At 55.6% G+C, this 16,525-nt stretch overlaps 6 protein-coding genes across 6 annotated transcripts; 2 read left to right on the forward strand and 4 right to left on the reverse strand.

The window, feature by feature from the left end:
- The first annotated feature begins 329 nt into the window (after positions 1 to 329).
- On the forward strand, positions 330 to 1,666 carry N656DRAFT_779680 (MRP-L47-domain-containing protein). The gene is made up of 2 exons (XM_064815240.1): positions 330 to 939; positions 1,028 to 1,666. Exons 1-2 carry the CDS (start codon positions 424 to 426, stop codon positions 1,316 to 1,318), a joined length of 807 nt encoding a protein of 268 aa, XP_064669743.1. The 5' UTR covers positions 330 to 423; the 3' UTR covers positions 1,319 to 1,666.
- Positions 1,667 to 1,763: 97 nt separating this feature from the next.
- N656DRAFT_779681 (rab GTPase activator) lies at positions 1,764 to 4,090 on the forward strand. The gene is made up of 6 exons (XM_064815241.1): positions 1,764 to 2,161; positions 2,229 to 2,256; positions 2,332 to 2,677; positions 2,742 to 3,284; positions 3,350 to 3,504; positions 3,584 to 4,090. Exons 1-6 carry the CDS (start codon positions 2,028 to 2,030, stop codon positions 3,773 to 3,775), a joined length of 1,398 nt encoding a protein of 465 aa, XP_064669744.1. The 5' UTR covers positions 1,764 to 2,027; the 3' UTR covers positions 3,776 to 4,090.
- Positions 4,091 to 4,444: 354 nt separating this feature from the next.
- Positions 4,445 to 7,397, reverse strand: N656DRAFT_798520 (uncharacterized protein; the record flags this gene model as incomplete). The annotated part of the gene is made up of 15 exons (XM_064817767.1): positions 4,445 to 4,486; positions 4,569 to 5,745; positions 5,795 to 5,893; positions 5,986 to 6,019; positions 6,082 to 6,106; positions 6,176 to 6,190; positions 6,244 to 6,437; positions 6,504 to 6,555; positions 6,623 to 6,714; positions 6,782 to 6,888; positions 7,006 to 7,042; positions 7,113 to 7,130; positions 7,193 to 7,221; positions 7,279 to 7,308; positions 7,366 to 7,397. The coding sequence occupies 15 exons, from the start codon at positions 7,395 to 7,397 to the stop codon at positions 4,445 to 4,447; spliced, it is 1,983 nt and encodes a 660-aa protein (XP_064669745.1).
- An 812-nt stretch (positions 7,398 to 8,209) lies between these two features.
- Positions 8,210 to 9,747, reverse strand: N656DRAFT_806610 (acyl-CoA N-acyltransferase; the record flags this gene model as incomplete). The annotated part of the gene is made up of 3 exons (XM_064818346.1): positions 8,879 to 9,747; positions 8,412 to 8,838; positions 8,210 to 8,347 (listed from the first exon to the last, which is right to left on the reverse strand). Exons 1-3 carry the CDS (start codon positions 9,247 to 9,249, stop codon positions 8,210 to 8,212), a joined length of 936 nt encoding a protein of 311 aa, XP_064669746.1. The 5' UTR covers positions 9,250 to 9,747.
- A 1,032-nt stretch (positions 9,748 to 10,779) lies between these two features.
- Positions 10,780 to 11,481, reverse strand: N656DRAFT_798522 (orotate phosphoribosyltransferase; the record flags this gene model as incomplete). Its single annotated transcript, XM_064817768.1, has 1 exon — positions 10,780 to 11,481. The coding sequence occupies one exon, from the start codon at positions 11,479 to 11,481 to the stop codon at positions 10,780 to 10,782; it is 702 nt and encodes a 233-aa protein (XP_064669747.1).
- A 3,284-nt stretch (positions 11,482 to 14,765) lies between these two features.
- On the reverse strand, positions 14,766 to 16,499 carry N656DRAFT_710214 (uncharacterized protein; the record flags this gene model as incomplete). Its single annotated transcript, XM_064811653.1, has 2 exons — positions 14,766 to 15,157; positions 15,191 to 16,499. 2 exons carry the CDS (start codon positions 16,497 to 16,499, stop codon positions 14,766 to 14,768), a joined length of 1,701 nt encoding a protein of 566 aa, XP_064669748.1.
- Between the last annotated feature and the right edge of the window lie 26 nt (positions 16,500 to 16,525).

Consider the following 16,525-nt stretch of genomic DNA (forward strand, 5'->3'; position numbering starts at 1 on the left):
GAGCCATAGAGCGCCGGTTCAGGTGTGAATAGGCCCGCCTGAACTTTTCTTGGGGCCGTCCTGGCACCTGCGGCCAGCCGTGGCGGACGCCAATTCGATCGCGCCAAGCACATCATTAGCTGAACCCTGACAAACGCTTGGACCAACCAAATTTTCAAGTGCGCGTTGCCGCAATTGCGAACGTCGAGCGACTGCCATCGTCGAATGGCCCTGGCATATATCCAAGGCTCAGGCTAGTCCACTTCACCAGCGATTGGGGAAACGTACGGGAGACACGGCGGCCCTGTACAGTTTCACTTCACTCGCTTACTCTTCCCGTCACGGCGCTACTTCCTCCAAATAGCCATGACAAACTCGAGTGCGATCCGGCCCGCGATGGGCGCTGTTTGCCGGATATCATCGATATCATCCACAACAGCAGCAATGGCCGCGATGCCATTGAGGGCTGGTAGACAAGCTACAACAGGGGCATGCCAATCCATTGGCGTCAACAAGCAGCAGACCGCCTCTCTCTCAACAACGGCCGCTCTTTGGAAGCGGCACGTTTACAAGGGCGCGCGAGACAACGCGGACCACAGCAAGAACCGCGGCGAGTCGGCCCTCCGCAGGACGGGCACACGCTGGCGGCTGTCCATGTCAGACGAGCCGCTCCCCAAGCCCGTACCGCGCGACCAGCTCCCGCCAATCGAGACGGACCCGAACCACGGCCTCTGGGAGTTTTTTGCGAACCGCAAGACGGTGGCCAACCCGCCCACCGAGGACGCCAAGCACGGGCGCTCGTGGACGGTGGAGGAGCTGCGCCACAAGTCGTGGGATGACCTGCACCGCTTATGGTGGGTGTGCGTCAAGGAGCGCAACAGGATCGCCACCGCCAACTGGGAGAGGAACAAAAGCAAGCTCGGCTTCGGCGAGTCGGAGGCGCGGGAGAGGGACATGATGGTGAGATATCCCTTGCTTTGCGTGAGGGAAAGAGGGAGACGGCTGCTGCAATACACAGTGCTGACAGGTATCTTCGCGTCGTGTTTAGGTCCGGGGTACGATGAAAGCCATCAAACACGTCCTGACAGAACGGTACTATGCGTGGGAGGATGCGGTGAAGCTGGCCGAGAAGGACCCGGAAGTGAACCTCTCCGGCGACGGCCCTACCTTTACCCCACGCGAATTCTTTGAGGAGGACCAAGAGGCTGCGGCGCTGGAGGAGCCGGCCGTCAGCCCTATGGGGGAAGCTGTAGAGCAGACGGAACCAGGCACAGGTGCAACCCTTGATCCGGCGACGATACCCTCATCCAAGCCCCAGAGCGAGGCCCCGAGGATATGATGAATCAAACGCCAACTCCCGCAACCAGCTGGCTCAAGCATCAAATTCTGACGGACGACGTGGATGGATACCCGTTTGCTATATCTCGACTACTGCTCCATCGCATTGACCTTGACGGCTATGGGCATACTCCTGTACTGATAGTGTATTGAGCATTGTTTGGGCATCCGATGTAGGTATGTATGTATATATATGCATGGAACCTAACCATGCATGTTGTACTCTGTAACAAAACAACGCTTGCCTGTCTCAGCCAAGCTTTGCCGTTCAAAGAGGGCAAATCGTCGAGCGCAATGTCGAGCATTATGAGCCATGAATGAGCCGAGACCAGCCCCAGACCGCCTGTCCCTCAAGCGTCGAATCACAGATGGCCACTACAAGCTTAGCTTGAAAGCGGGCCCATAGAGCGGGGCTCCCCATGCGCCCCTCAATGGACACCCCCCACCAGAGCGGCTTGCTTTCCATCTGGATCAACTTCCAATAACTACCCAATAATTCGCCCAACAGCCACAACTCATCAAGCTCGGACTCGGCTTTGATCAAGTCCCTTAGCGAGGTCTCGATTGTTCTGTGCCTCGTCGTGTCTCCCACCCCTTACCCTCAAGCTTTTCTGCTTGCATATCATACATTCAGAGCTACCTCCTTGAAGAGCCAGAACAACCAAGAGCTTTCCCTTTCCCATCAACGCCTGAAACCCTACGTGTCCGCCATGGCCGACGAGATCGCCCCGGAGTACGATGTCATTGTGCTGGGTACAGGATTGACTGAGTGCATCCTTTCGGGCGTGCTGAGCGTGAAGGGGAGGAAGGTTCTCCACATCGACCGTAACGATCACTATGGCGGGTGTGTTGACTCCTGTTCCTCTTTTTCCTTTGAGCTGTAGGACTAACCCCGCCTGTCACCGACACAGTGAAGCAGCATCGGTCAATCTCGAAGCGGTATGCTCCTCCAACCCGCACCATATCCCGTCCATATCTGTATGCGCGTGTCTGACGGTGCCACTGTGTGTGTAGCTCTTCAAGAAGTATGGCAACTATGCAAAGGGCACCGAGCCCTGGAAGCAGTATGGCCGCCTGAACGACTGGAACATCGATCTGGTACCCAAGTTCCTCATGTCGTCGGGCGAGCTCACAAACATTCTCGTCTCAACCGATGTAACGCGCTATCTCGAGTTCAAGCAGGTGGCGGGCAGCTACGTCCAACAGGGCTCCGGGCCCAAGGCCACCGTTGCCAAGGTGCCCTCGGATGCCGGTGAGGCCCTCAAGTCCCCCCTGATGGGCATCTTTGAGAAGCGCCGCATGAAGAGCTTCATTGAGTGGGTCGGCGAGTTCAAGCTGAACGACCCATCAACACACAAGGGTTCGTTTGGTCTCCGTCCCGTCTAGCAAGAACGATATGGACTGATTGTCTTCGTGTCATGCAGGCTTGGATATGAGCACCTGCACCATGAGGGAAGTCTACGACAAGTTCGGGCTCGAAGCCTCTACCAAGGACTTTGCAGGCCACGCCATGGCGCTCTACCAGAGTGATGACTACATGGACGTCAAGGGTGGGGCTCCCGAGGCTATTGAACGCCTCCGGCTGTACGGTAACAGTGTGGCCCGCTACGGCAAGTCGCCCTACATCTACCCTTTGTACGGTCTAGGCGAGCTCCCCCAGGGCTTCGCCCGCTTGAGCGCCATCTACGGTGGCACCTACATGCTCAACACCAGCGTTGATGAGATCCTCTATGAGGGAGGCAAGGCTGTGGGCATCAAGGCCACGATGACCGGTGTCGAGCCCGAGATGAAATTCGAGACGCGGGCAAAGATGATCCTCGGAGATCCCAGCTACTTCCCCAGCAAGGTCAAGGTCGTCGGCCACGTGCTGCGTGCCATCTGCATCCTCAAGCACCCGCTTGCCAACACCAACGACAGCGACTCGTGCCAGCTCATTATCCCCCAGTCCCAAGTCGGTCGGAAGAACGGTAAACACATTCCTCCCTTTCCCTCCCTTTCCGCCTGAAGATCTCTAACTGAATTCTTTGTCCAGACATCTACATCGCTTGCGTCTCGTCCGCACACAACGTTTGCCCCAAGGGCTACTGGATCGCCATTGTGTCCACCATTGCCGAGACCTCGGCGAACCACCACCTCGAACTGGCGCCGGGTATCGAGCGCCTTGGCAGGATCGAGGAGCAATTCATGGTAAGCTTATCCATGACTCCACGCTCCCAGTCACACTCTCTCGATGGCCAGGAGCTAACAACTCATTTCACATCAATAGGGCCCTCCAATCCCCTTGTACGAGCCCATCGAGGACGGCACCAAGGACAACATCTTCATTTCCAAGAGCTACGACGCCAGCAGCCATTTCGAGACCACCACGGACGACGTCAGGGACATTTATCGCCGTCTTGCCGGCGAGGAGCTGGTGGTGGAGGGTCTGAGGGAGGGTATCCAGATGACTGCCGAGTAGAGTAGCGTCAGGGAGAGGAGGTGCAGAGAGAATGTTGGCGAAGGGAAGAAGGGGTGCTAGATCTAAACTAGGTATAATAAGGCAAGCCAATGAATTGTAGCGAACTTGACCCTTTGACTTATCTGGGTGTCCTCGGCCGGTGCGGATTCTCTGTACTTATGGGTGCCGTGTTCCTGCCTCATCTTTCAGAGACAACGCGACTGCTTTCTGTGAGTAACTTCGTGAGGCTGAGGCGGTAGGAAAGAGCAGCTCTGAGAATAAAAGGGGCGATCGGGCAGAACTATGCGTCGTCCGCCCTTTGCACCCGGTCTCAACTCAGTCCAGCTTTGGGGAACGGAAAAGTGGTAGGAGAAAACTCTTCATAATGTCAAGCTCAACCCAGAGCGCCAGCGTAATCAGGCAGACAGATAGATATATAAAAAGGCAGCTCAAGAGGAATTGGAAATCTCTTCTTTTCCTTTCCTGACAGGTCTGCCTCCGTCCTCCTCAATACCAATCGTAAGTTGATATCACTCTCCCACTGCCGTTTTCAATCAAGAAGTTCATAGCTCCTACCATGCGCCTTGACTACTAACGACCCACGGGGCACTCGTTGAAAACATGCTGTACCTGTATGGACACGAGGGGTACAGCGATGCAGCCATTCCAACACTATTCCCACCCCATTCCTCAACGACGGGATGTCTTGCCAATAGTCCGCTTGCCCGAGAACTGCCGTGGCCAATTAGTAAAACTCCACCGACAAACGCAAATGGGACAGATAGGTATGAGAGCGGGCAGAGCGAGAACTTACCAAGTGCTTGGGCATGGAGGCACCAATGTGCCTGTCGGCCTCGCCCTGCCTGGCCATACGGTTCATCTTTCTCTGGCTGAGCTTGGCCTGCCTCTCGGCCTTTGAGCGGGCCGTCTCGTCCTGGACGCCGTCGTCGCGGCGGTTTACGGCCGCGACCGAGCGGGAGCGGGGCCGGCTGAGCGACCGCAGGCGCTCCTTGGCAGTGGCCCCAGAAGTGGAATCCACGTCCATGGCGTCCGGATCGGCGGTGCCGGCGCGGCTGCGAGTGACAGACCTCCCGCGCGACATGGCTTGCGCGCGCCCGCGCAGGCCAATCTCCTCCGTGTCGACGCCCAGCTGGTCGAGGTGGTCCTCAAGCTGGGAGAGGGGCTTCTTGATGGCCTTGCGGGGAATGATGGCACGGTTCTTGAGCGACTTGCGCATCTTGGCCTCGTTGCGAATCAGCTTGTGCTTTTCGCGGATGTACTCGGCCTTTTGCAGGATTTCCTCCTCGGACTCGTCGCCGATATCCTCGTCGGATTCGTAGAAGCCTTCTTTTTCGAGCCTCTCCTCCTCCTCCTCTAGCGCCTGCAGCTTTGCATCGATGTCGGGGTCGACGTAATCGTATACATTCTTGCCGTCATAGATTTCAGGGATCTTGTCATACTTCCATGACGGGTCGGCGAGAATGTAATCTTTCCTTAAATCGACGTTGAAAACGCCTGCACCGCCATTGGCTTCTTCGATGTCCCTCGCCAAGGTTCTCCTTTCGGGGTCGTTCTTGTCGTACTTCTTGAGGGTTTTAACAGCTTCGGGAATGAAGTACTCCCTGGTGACGCCGCCCATTGGCTGAGCGACGTGGATACGGTTCATGACCTCGCTGAGACGAGATCCCATAGCTCCGTTGCTCGCGGTACCGGCCTTGAGCTTCTGAGAGACTCGCTCAGCGAGTAGCCTCTCGCAGACATGATTCTTGACTTCCTGCACGCCGTCCTGTGTGGCGCAAGAAGCACGCAGCAGCTCCACCTCGCCTGACTTTGTCAAATCTTGGAGTTCAGCTTGCATCTCTGGCTCCAAATCCTCGAAAGTCTTGATATCCATCTTGTTCAACACAACAAACACCATCTTGTTCGCGAAGAGGGGTTTGATCGACTTGAAGAGGTTGCACTGGGCTTTTAGTGAATAGCCACATTGCTCACTGTACTGCATTAGATTTGTAGGGAGTCATTGCAAGACAAAAGACGTACCTGATATCGATGAAGAAAAGCACCGCGGCCCTGAGATGCGCGAGCGCTGTAACACTCTGCATTTCAATTGTGTTCATCTCTTCTAAGGGGTGATCCAAGCTGGCGCAAGTTAGCTTCGAATTGGTGATGTGAGTGGGATTGGTGTATCAAGTGTGCTTGGGGCAACCGCAGGTTGTGGACCATAAACATACATTCCCGGAGTGTCTATTACTTGATATCGAAGATCTACCGTTGGACAGGTTAACTATTGACCAAGTGCCAAATGGACCATTACCTTGGGAACTCACATTTGTAGTCGAGGTGACCAACGAACTGGTTACCGTATTGTTAGTGTCTCCGCCAACAACGGCTCGAATTGGCCTTCATTAGGGCACCACGTACCAAACTCTTCGTTGTCTGCTTAGAGTCAGCAACTAGCAAGCGTGGCTATTGACGTCGTGTCGACTTACAAAAGCATAAGGCTCAACCGGAGTATCAGCTCTGGTCACAGATCGGACGAAAGAGCTTTTCCCAACATTCGGAAAGCCAGCAACTAGGAGAGTGCGTGTGGTTGGGTTGATATCGGGCAACCTAGCCAAGTGCTGGCGCACCTGGTCGAGGTACTGAAGAGGATCTTTTAACCGCTTGATGAGTGTTGCCATACCTATGGCCCAAAGTCAGCATGTCGAGGAGGTCGTGCTGCCGGCGGACGGATTCGGGGATCACATACGACCCAAGGCTGCCCGTTTCAGCTGTTTGCATTGGAACAAACTTTGCGAGTACTGTAGTCAAGATTATCAGTGTCTGCTTCGAGACAATATAAAGGTCGGCCGAGGGGTGGATGTTTACCTTCAGCAGACGGACGTAGTCGCGAGAGATGGTCTCAATTAGGTGCTTCGCCGTCGAGACCTGACCGAGAGCAACCTTGAAGTGGTCCGCATCTACGCACAGCTCTTGTCAGCGCCGCCATGTACATCATGTCAGAGACAACGGGTAGAACCAGCGCACCGTAGAGGATGTTCATCAGGTCGCGGTGGAAAGGGTGCTGATCCGTGAGAACAGGGAAGCTTGATACTATCTGGCCGAGCTTCTCGCTGCATGTCTCCTGTGTGAATCTGGGTGTTGTATGTCAGCGCCTGCTGTCCTTGAGTATTATGTCGTCGTATTCGGGAGGAAGCTAGAACTAGGTGGCGCTTCGAATTGCGGTTGCAGGAGGCGGGGAGAATACTGACTTGACCTTTCGGGTGTAGAAGGCTCGAATTCTGCTAACTATTGACATTCTGTGTAAGCGGCTGAGTTGACATGAGGGTGCATTATCCTTCGTCACGGAGCGACGTACTCTTGAAACCGGCGCGGACTTTATTCGTGCGTCGAGTCAGCTAATTAGTCCACAGCACTTCTTCCATTTGAGAAGCGTACTCTGAGTAGGCAATCGCCGTTGTGTCCGTCTGCGATTCGGTTAGTACTGCCGTCCAGCAGCTCAACAATCAGGCGCCTCAACTCACGAAAGAACGATGTCGATGAATTCCTGTGCCCTTGAGACTTGTTAGCTTTCCCACAACAAGGCAATACAATGGACCCTGATTTCTTACGTAGGCACAGGCGCAATATCCTTCCACGTCATGGCTAGAATCTCCCGAGTCGCAGGGCGCTGTCAGACCAGGAGATAGGATGTTGGAAGGCGTCGTTGGATGGGGACCACACTTGGCGGGGCGGTGTCGATATGGCCGACTTCAAAAGCGTGCCGAAATAATTTTTTTGCATGTCCGCACGAAATCATGCCTTGTCGATAAGATAGAGAAGGCGGTGTGCTGGTACTTGGACGGCCACTTGGTGGGGCAATATGGTAAGTACAGATATTACCTCCGTACATGTGTTTCATTACATCCGTTCTTAAGTTACAGTACTTCGTGCCGCTGGATGAAATATTCAGTACCAAAAAATTACAGTACTTATCCCACTGATTCTTAGCAGCCTTTAAGCCTAATAACAATGTCTGTCTTATCTGGTAGTTACGCGTTCGGTTGAAGCAACAGTAATGGGGAAGAGAATATAGAACAAGTTCCAGAAGACAATGCAACAAATTCATAGTGTACCAGAAGGCACCGAATTTTATTTGGCAGCTGTACTGTCTATCAGACTGACTGCAGCTCACTATCTGAAAGTTACCGCGCGTGCCTAACTGAGGTTAGTCTAACTTTAGGTGCTTCAGACCAGTAAATCCATGATGGGGGATGCGTACCAGAAGCGCTCCGTTGGATCACTTGCACGTCTCCCGTATGGAGGGTCATGCCTGCGAGCAAAGGGCTGCTTGCGCACTGCTGCTTGTGTAAGAGGTGATCTTCTAATCTACCTCAATTTTCTTCCTCTGAGTAAGGCGTGAAGGGTTTTAGACCTGGGAGGTCGCAGGCCTAGGACATGAAGTTAGGTCCAAGTTCAAGAAAAAGCAAGCTCGCCGAGCTTTAAGAGCAAGCGTAGGCCACTTACCATGTCATGCCATCCGCCACCTCCAAACGTCGCCTTGCTCTCTCCGAGGTGCGTGAAGCCTGAGCGCTCATAATACGACACGAGGGACTGCAAATCGGCCAGGAAACCAAGTTAGTTCATTCAGTCGTGTTGTTACGGAGGGAAAACCCACCTCTTGGCAAATCAACACGACCCTGCTGGCCAGACCCGAGTTGTTCATCTGCTGGAGGTATGCTCTCATGAGCATCTTGCCGATACCACAGCCATGCAGACGCGGAAGGACGGCAAACGAGTGCACCGCGACGGTGCGGCCTTCGTCCTGGTGGCCGACATCGGCAGGTCGACCTTTCCGAGAGCGCCAGTCGCTAGGGTAGTCCATGTCGGCATCCGTGATGACGTCTCCACGGCAGCGCGTCGCCACAATATGCGCGAGCAGCACGCTCACGGCACCGTTGTGGCGGTTCGTCTCAACCAGCTTGGCATGGGCCAGCGTCTCGACGCTCCATTCTCCTGCTTCCGACGGGACCACCGTACAGAACAGGCCGAGGCAAAGTTCCGAGCATGTCGTGAGGCGGTATTCGAACTGAAATTGAAGCAGGCTTTGTGTTAGCAGAGGGACAGATTCAGGTGGCACGAGACCGGGGAAGAGGGTTTCGAAGACTTGCCTTCTCGGGCGAGGCACGGTGCTCCGGATGAGGAAAGGCCGCATTCTCCAGGGCAATACACGAATCGCGGTCGGAGATGGTCAAGGGCCTAATGTGCGGCGAAAAGAAGAAAGGGAAGGCCTTCTGAAGACGCGACTTGGGACAGTCTTTGGCCGCTCTTCGCTTCTGGCTTAGCATCTTCTGCAACGAGGCGAAATCGCCATCTACGTCCGACGACTCATCGATCGCTTGGTCGTTTTCTTCGTCGTGGACTTGGTCGTTTTTTGGCTTGTTTTCGTGGTTGTGGTCTTGGTTGGGGGGCGAAGCTGGGCCTCCGGGAGGATCGCCCTCGGAGCGCTCCGCCATCGTGAAAGCCTTGAGAGCTGGAGCTCTACTGAATCTGCAATGGTTTGTATCTCCAAAAGCGCAACACAGCTATCCCGGCGTGAGTTGGACGAGGAGGAGGGTTGCGAGACGCCGCCACTTGGTATGCAGCAGGCCGACCTTTATGTCCAGAGAACTCGAAATCAGAATGAGCAAAAGCAGAAGATTCCGGCGAGTCACACGTCTTATCCAGCAAGGAACTCCAACGCCTTAGCTCGGCGCCCCTCGTTTCGTTCAAAAATCGGCGGGAGGCTTGTTGCGACTCACACCTCCTGCCTCACACCTCCTGCCGTGTGATCTGAGAGACCGGGGTCCGGGATATGGTGCGCCGGGGCCGGGGCAGGAGGACTGGGAGCATCTAACGCAGGGCCGGACTTTTGATGTTACCAAAGTCGAGCACGGTACCCGCCGTGCTGCATGTCTCACAAGGTTGGGCAGTTGGTGCAAGGCAAGTCACGCAACCCAGAGATTCTGCGGCGGCCAATGCCAAAACTGCGGCGAAGGAATTTGGGGTAACCTAGGTGTCAAGGAACTCCTAAACTTGGCTAAGAACAGTGGTACGAGTGCCAATGGTATCCAAACTGGGTTGGGTTAGCTGGTGGTGCGCTATGGTTTGGTGTTTGAAAGGGGTCAGGGTGTCGATGTCCAATGCCCTATACGGTACTACAGAGGTCGGTAAGGTTGGTAGGTTTGGAAGGGTCCACTATCCGTACAGACCTCACATTCACACCCTGGACTACCTGCGGCACCCTTGACGTTACCCAGCTTGCCTAGAAATAGTAGGTATGTACATATCGTACACAGCGCACACATCAGGAGGATGTAGAACTTAATTGAAGAGCACTGCCTTGAACTGCCGTCTAGCACGGCTGCTCCTGCACTCATACTTGTCTTATAATCCTTAACATTAATGTTATGCCTTGCAACTTTCTATTTCTTTTGGTAACAACGTCCCCCAGATTCGGTCGCCCAGATTCTAACGGCCAGCAGGTGTGGGGTATCGCATCAGACACCATAACTGGACTTGATAGGGCGCAGGAATGTTTAGGGGTGGATCCACTTGGCGCACCCTGTGCCTGACGTCATTGGGCAATGAGGGGCATTGTCAAAACCAACCTACCATCAGGCACCTTACATTGTGTGCCGTTAGTGAACATGGACAAAGAGCGTACGGATACATGCATCAACACTCTCAAACTTGGTGGTTTCACAGGGTTTTGGTATGAAGTGAAATGTGAACAGTCCGCTGAGAGCGTCAGCAACAACCAGGTTACCCAGTCCCTGAGATCAAGGGTCGTTGCTTCCACACGCAGTAGCTTTGGGGTGCCTAGTTTCATCGTTTATGTAACACAAGGAATCGAAACAACATACGCCGTCAATCAACAAATGTTGTTCACGCTGTAATGCCGTGACACGTTTTGTTGTGTTCAGCCCCCAAGCGTTAGCTCCTTGTCGGTTGCACCCTGATGGCAGGTCCCGAGAGCTGCTTAAACCACAAGTCCATACCACTGTCTAATCGCTCGCCTTGTATTTTGCCCGATATTCCTCCGTCCTCCTGATATCATCCTCCGATGCAAGCCCCTTCATACCCTCAATGATATCGTCTAGAGTGAGGATTGCGAATATTGGGAGGTTGTATTCTTTTCTGAGTTCCCCGATCGCACTCGGCATGGGCTTCGTATCATCTCCATCGGGCGACGGCAACTTCTCCATGCGATCCAACGCGACCACAATGCCCGCCACCACGCCGCCTTCCTTCTGGATCTTTGCAATGGCCTCACGCTTGGCGGTGCCGGCCGTGATAACGTCGTCGACGATTAGAACCCTCTTCCCCCTCAAAGGCGCACCTACAATGTTGCCGCCCTCGCCGTGGTCCTTGGCCTCCTTACGGTCGAATGAGTAGCAGGTCTTGCCGTACGTGGCCGGGTCTAGCTGGCCCAGCTTGATGGTTGTTGCGGTGGCGAGAGGGATGCCCTTGTAAGCCGGACCAAAGACGATGTCGAAATTGAGAGCGCCGCTCTGGTGTGCCTCAATGATGGTCTTCGCATAGGCGGTCGCGATCGACTCGAGCAGGTCGGCGCGGTAAAAGTCGCCGGCATTGAAAAAATAGGGCGAAATGCGCTTCGACTTGAGCTCGAAGCTGCCAAACTTGAGCACCCCGCCGTCAATGGCAGCGCGGAGAAAGTCGGCTTTGTGGGGAGCCAGTGATGCCATTGTGACGATGGAGCTCAGTACTGAATGGAGCTCTCGTGGATTCTCAAGGTAATTATAATACCGGGCGATTCGTAGCGGGCAACTGAGGTGTTTTTGTTGCTTCGGCTTTGAGGCTCAGATTCTTTGGAGGGCCCCACCACAGCAGTGGGACGGCCCGGACGGGAGCTCGGGGAGCTAGGAGCTACAATTAGAGGATCAGGCAAGCAACCTAGGTAAGCGTCTGTGACGGCTCCTTTCCAATGTCATTGTAAATTCACACACTGCCCGCACAAGGACATGCCTTTTGGCTGGGGTCGAGGCCCGACGCAGAAGCTTCTGATCAACTCTTTTCGCCGCGATTTCCACTGAGCCGGGACGGAGGTTGGATGAAACCGGACATGGATGCATTCGATGATGCAGCTGCAGATCACTTTCATACAAAGCTGCCCCACGGCATCAAACGGGGGTCATCTTATGTTCGGGTGCATATCCGTCTCACCGGATAGCCGTTAAGGTACCGGTAATGCGCCTTCCATTCAGGGTGTGCTCGTTGTGTGCGTATGCGCTGTGCAAAGCAAGCTGCAAGCTGGTAACTCTCTAAGGTGACCGGGAGTGTGGAAATCCTCAGCTGACGACCCGCATAGTAGCTAAGCTCGACAGTGTGGCAAATGCAAAGGCAGACCTTTGATCAGTCAGGCTGTCTAAGTCTGGACGCGTCCAGGTGGTGTAGAGCTTTGCATAAGGCTGGCGTGAAGTCGGGGGGATGTCCTCGAAGTCCCTGCTTGATGTCTTCCGCCGCTGTCTGCTTGGGACCTCATCCAGGGCATCGTGATAGGGGTTAGTCGTGATTCGCCATTCTCAGACTGCTAATGTTCAATGGAAGCACTACCCGAGCGGGCCCCTGCATGACCTAATCCTGTCTTTTTCCACGCTTACACATGTTGCTCGGCAGCCTTCCAAAGAGTTCCATGTGAACAGAACTCGTCGACGCAGTTGCAGCCTGTTGGGCGGCACGTCTTGTTGTCGTTGCAAGGGACATATAAGATATGAAAATGGGAAATACCCCAATGCCCGGTGCCCGCCCTTGGACCATCCAGCTACGTGAAGGATTCAAATACCCCACGCCCTCCCCCGCCTTGCAGCAACGAGTCTGGGGGATTTCCAGCTGAAGCAGTGGTCCAATCACCACGGTTTTCGGGGACAAAGGCACCGCACTGTCTGCAGAGCAACCGGCATTTCCCAAGGCTAGCCAGCGGCTCGCTTCGGGTTCCGCGCGAAACCTACTCACAACGTAATCACACCATTCGGCTCCCCTCGGTGCCCCTCGTGCCCCTCGGTGCTCTTCTGGTCCTTCCCCCAACAACTTCGCACTTCACCGTCACCAATACCCCAAAGAAGGCTTACCGAGTGGATGTGTTGAATAATTCTCTCTCGTACTTCTCATCGTCCTAGTCGCGCCTATCCACCATCATCCAAGCGATCGCTTAGGGTCCATCGGCCGACCAGGACTTAAAATGTAAGTATTGCGCGACTCACCCGTGCCCGCCGCCCGCAGGCGTTGACCACATCTAGGCGCATCACACTCAGCATCACAAACTCGGAGCCTCAGGGCGACGACCAGGACCTGCTATCCCTGGAGGTCTACCCCGACATGACGATAGAAACGCTGCGCAGTTCCATCCAAGCCGAGACGGGCCACCATCCGAGTGCTCAACACCTGTATCACAACGGGCAGCTCATTGGAGACAACACGAAGACGCTGGCGGAGCTCGGGGTTACGGACGGCGATATGCTGGCGCTCCATGTCCGCGAGATGCGATATGCCTCAGCCCTGACACCATCTGGCCGGCCCACGCAACAGTCCGCGCCCCCCCGCCCGGCAGGACGGCCGCCGGGCATGGAACAGGACCCTGAAGTGATTCGGCTGCAGGTTTTGGGCGATCCCAACCTCAGGGCGGAGCTCAGGAGAGCCCGGCCGGAGTTAGCAGCTGCGCTCGAGGACCCACAGAGGTTTGCACAGCTACTGTACGAGAGCCACGATAGAGAGCGAAGAGAACGCGAAGAACGTCATCGCCAAATCCAACTGCTGAATGCGGATCCGTTTGATCCCGAAGCCCAAGCGAAGATTGAGGAAATCATTCGGCAGGAACGCGTCATGGAAAATCTACAAAACGCCATGGAGCACAATCCTGAAGGTAACTGCCGTGTCCAGATGCAGCATGCTATGGAATATCGAATGCTAATTGTTCTCTAGTCTTTGGGAACGTACACATGCTTTACCTCGAGGTCGAAGTCAACGGGTACAAGGTCAAAGCCCTCGTCGACTCGGGCGCGCAGGCAACGATTATGAGTCCCTCGTGCGCCGAAGCGTGTGGTATCATGCGGCTGGTTGATAAGCGTTTTGCGGGCGTTGCTCGCGGAGTTGGAACCGCCAACATCATCGGCCGCGTGCACTCGGCGCCGATCAAGATCGGCCCGCTCTTCCTCCCGTGCAGCTTCACCGTCATGGAGGGCAAACAGGTGGAGATGCTCCTAGGTCTGGACATGCTGAAGCGCCACCAGGCCTGCATCGACCTCGCGAAAGACAAGCTCATCATTCAGGGCATTGAGGTGCCCTTTCTGGGACCCGCCGACATTCCCAAGGAGACAGAGGAAGCATTGCAAAGTGAGCCCACCGTTCCCGGGCCTGCGGGAACCACCATTGGCCAGCGGTCTGGCGCCGTGACTGCACCGAGCGGCTCAGAAGCGGCGGCGCCGACTCCAGCCGCAGCATCTCGGTCCAACCCAGGAACTGCTTCTACCGGCCCTGCATCAAGTGCCCGGTTTCCGAGGGAACATATCGAGCAGCTCATGGCGCTCGGTGCGTCTGAACAGAGGGCAATACAGGCCCTCGAGGCCACCGGGGGAAACGTCGAGTACGCCGCCAGCCTCATCTTCCAGGACTAGTCTCTGCCTCCACGTAATGCTTATAGAAAGCTCACGCGGGGGAGTGAGACATATATATTCATCGAGATGAGGTAAACAAGCGGCGTGGCGTAACATTCTGGTGCTAAGGCAACCAAGGGAAGGAGTTCCGGGCTGATTCATGAATGGTGGATGGTCATAATACTCGGTCACTGGTTTGTATGTCTTTAGAGAGCATCATGATCATGTAGCGCGGCGACTGGCAGGAATGCATACTAGGCTAGAGGATTCCACAGACATTTTCGTGAATGCCCCTGATGTGGCGGTATTACAGCTCCCTTCCCCAGTATAGGACACGGTCGCAGTGTCCCTCGGTGTTGTCTCCCTTGCTCGATCCCACCTCACCGTAACTTGTACACACAAGGCTTCAGAACCTTGGACTCGTTGACCCCGTCGTCTCCGTCGTCGTCTCCAATGAATTTTCTCTTAACCCGCCCGTCCTTGCCCCGATCGCTACCACCCTCAACCGCGCACTTCCCCTTGACGGCCGGCGCCCCTTTGACAAAGTGCATCCGGACGAACATCTTGTTGCTCATATCGACTGCATTCTCGCCCAGGTCGCGGTTCAGGAGAAAACCCCTCTTTCTCAGCGTCTCAACAAACGCCGAGATGTCCGTCTCCTGCTGCTTACCATTCCGCCCGGACTCGGCTCCCACACCGTCGACGTGAACCGCCAGCTCCGCCAGGTTAGCTTCTTCCTCTGCCTCTTTTTCCTCCGCCCGTGCTTTCTTCCCTCCGCTGCTACCACCGCCACCGCCACCACCACCACTACCACCACCGATCCGCTTGCGGTTCCCGACGCTGTGGGCCACCACGGCCGTCTTTTTCTGCCCGCCGGCACCGGCGAAGCGGCTCTTGATCTCGGCCACCCACAGCTCGCCGCGCCAGCGCAGCACGCGGTAGGCCTCCTCGACAAAGTCGGTCCAGTTGGTGCCCATGAGGGCGAGGCAGAAGATGGCCACGTCGACGGAGCCGTCGGGGAGCGGGAGGTTGGCGATGTCGGCGCGCGTGACGAGCGGGGAGCCGCCCGTCTGCAGGTCGAAGCTGTGTATGTCGATGCGGAGCTTCTTGGTGAGCGGCTGCAGCGCCGACGCGAGCTTGGCGTCGCCGCAGCCCAGGTCGGCGATGGTGGTGATTTTGCCGTGGGGCTGTTTGGGGAGCGGCAGTTGAGCCGGCGTCAGGGGCGGCGCTTCGCTGCTGCGGTTGCGGGGCGCGAAGCGCACCTTGGCGCGCGCCTTGATGTCGGCGATGTAGATGTCTACTGGGTTCTCTGGCCACACTTCGACCTGACGCCGGAAACCTTCGTGGTATTCTGTGAACATTTCAGGGGACTCCTGGAAAAGCTGGAAGGCTTCGGCAGAAGGGCGGGTATATAGAGTTTCGTTAAGGTGACGGAAACGGGCGGAGACCAGCTTTTCTCTCATGGAGGCTTGGAGGGGGGTGAGTTTGGCTGTGGTGGGTGCCGGAGGCGCCGGAGACGGAGCCGGCTCTTCGCCTTTACGCTTCTCCTTTCCGCCATCCTTTCCGCTCTGTACTGAACCAGAGGCGTCGTGGGCATCCCCTTGCTTCTTTTTCTTCTTGTCGGTCTTCTCCTTCAACTGCCCAACGGGTTCAGAAATCTGCTCCTCCTCTTCGAGACCATTCCATTCTTCCTCCTCCTGGTCGCCCCTTGGCTTGACTGGTGTTTCAGTAGCATCCTGTTTCGCTTTCTTTTTGTCCTTGTTCTTCCTTTTCTTCTCAGATTTCCCGTCTGCTTGAGCCAGCTGCTTCGCGGTTCCCAATTGGGCACTGTTTTGTTCACCAGCCGAACTGCTAGACGGAGCAGACTCATGCGCCGTCTTCTGACGTTTGGTCTCCTTCTTGGTCTGCGTCCCATTACCCGACCCAGCCGGCGGTTTGTGCTCAATGACCTTCTCCCACAGATCTGCGAGGTTCGCTGCCGTTACATTCTCGGACCTCCCCTGCCTCTTGCGCTTCCTAGACGGCTTCGATGCAGAAGGCACACTTGCGGGCGAGTTTTCAGTCTCGACCTTTAGCTTATCGGCCGAGACGCTGAGACCTTTCACGGGGAACATTGTGGCCGATGAACCCAAGCGTAAAA

Source organism: Canariomyces notabilis, assembly GCF_033297395.1.
Source record: "Canariomyces notabilis strain CBS 508.74 unplaced genomic scaffold N656scaffold_12, whole genome shotgun sequence".
Lineage (NCBI taxonomy): Eukaryota > Fungi > Ascomycota > Sordariomycetes > Sordariales > Chaetomiaceae > Canariomyces > Canariomyces notabilis.

Excerpts from the sequence above, each read along its gene's own strand:
- N656DRAFT_779681 (XM_064815241.1), top strand. The coding sequence starts at position 2,028 with ATGGCCGACGAGATCGCCCCGGAGTACGATGTCATTGTGCTGGGTACA. Across the intron at positions 2,162-2,228 it reads CGTAACGATCACTATGGCGG|TGAAGCAGCATCGGTCAATC; the intron begins GTGTGTTGACTC and ends TCACCGACACAG. Across the intron at positions 2,257-2,331 it reads CATCGGTCAATCTCGAAGCG|CTCTTCAAGAAGTATGGCAA; the intron begins GTATGCTCCTCC and ends CTGTGTGTGTAG.
- N656DRAFT_779680 (XM_064815240.1), top strand. The coding sequence starts at position 424 with ATGGCCGCGATGCCATTGAGGGCTGGTAGACAAGCTACAACAGGGGCA. Across the intron at positions 940-1,027 it reads CGCGGGAGAGGGACATGATG|GTCCGGGGTACGATGAAAGC; the intron begins GTGAGATATCCC and ends CGTCGTGTTTAG.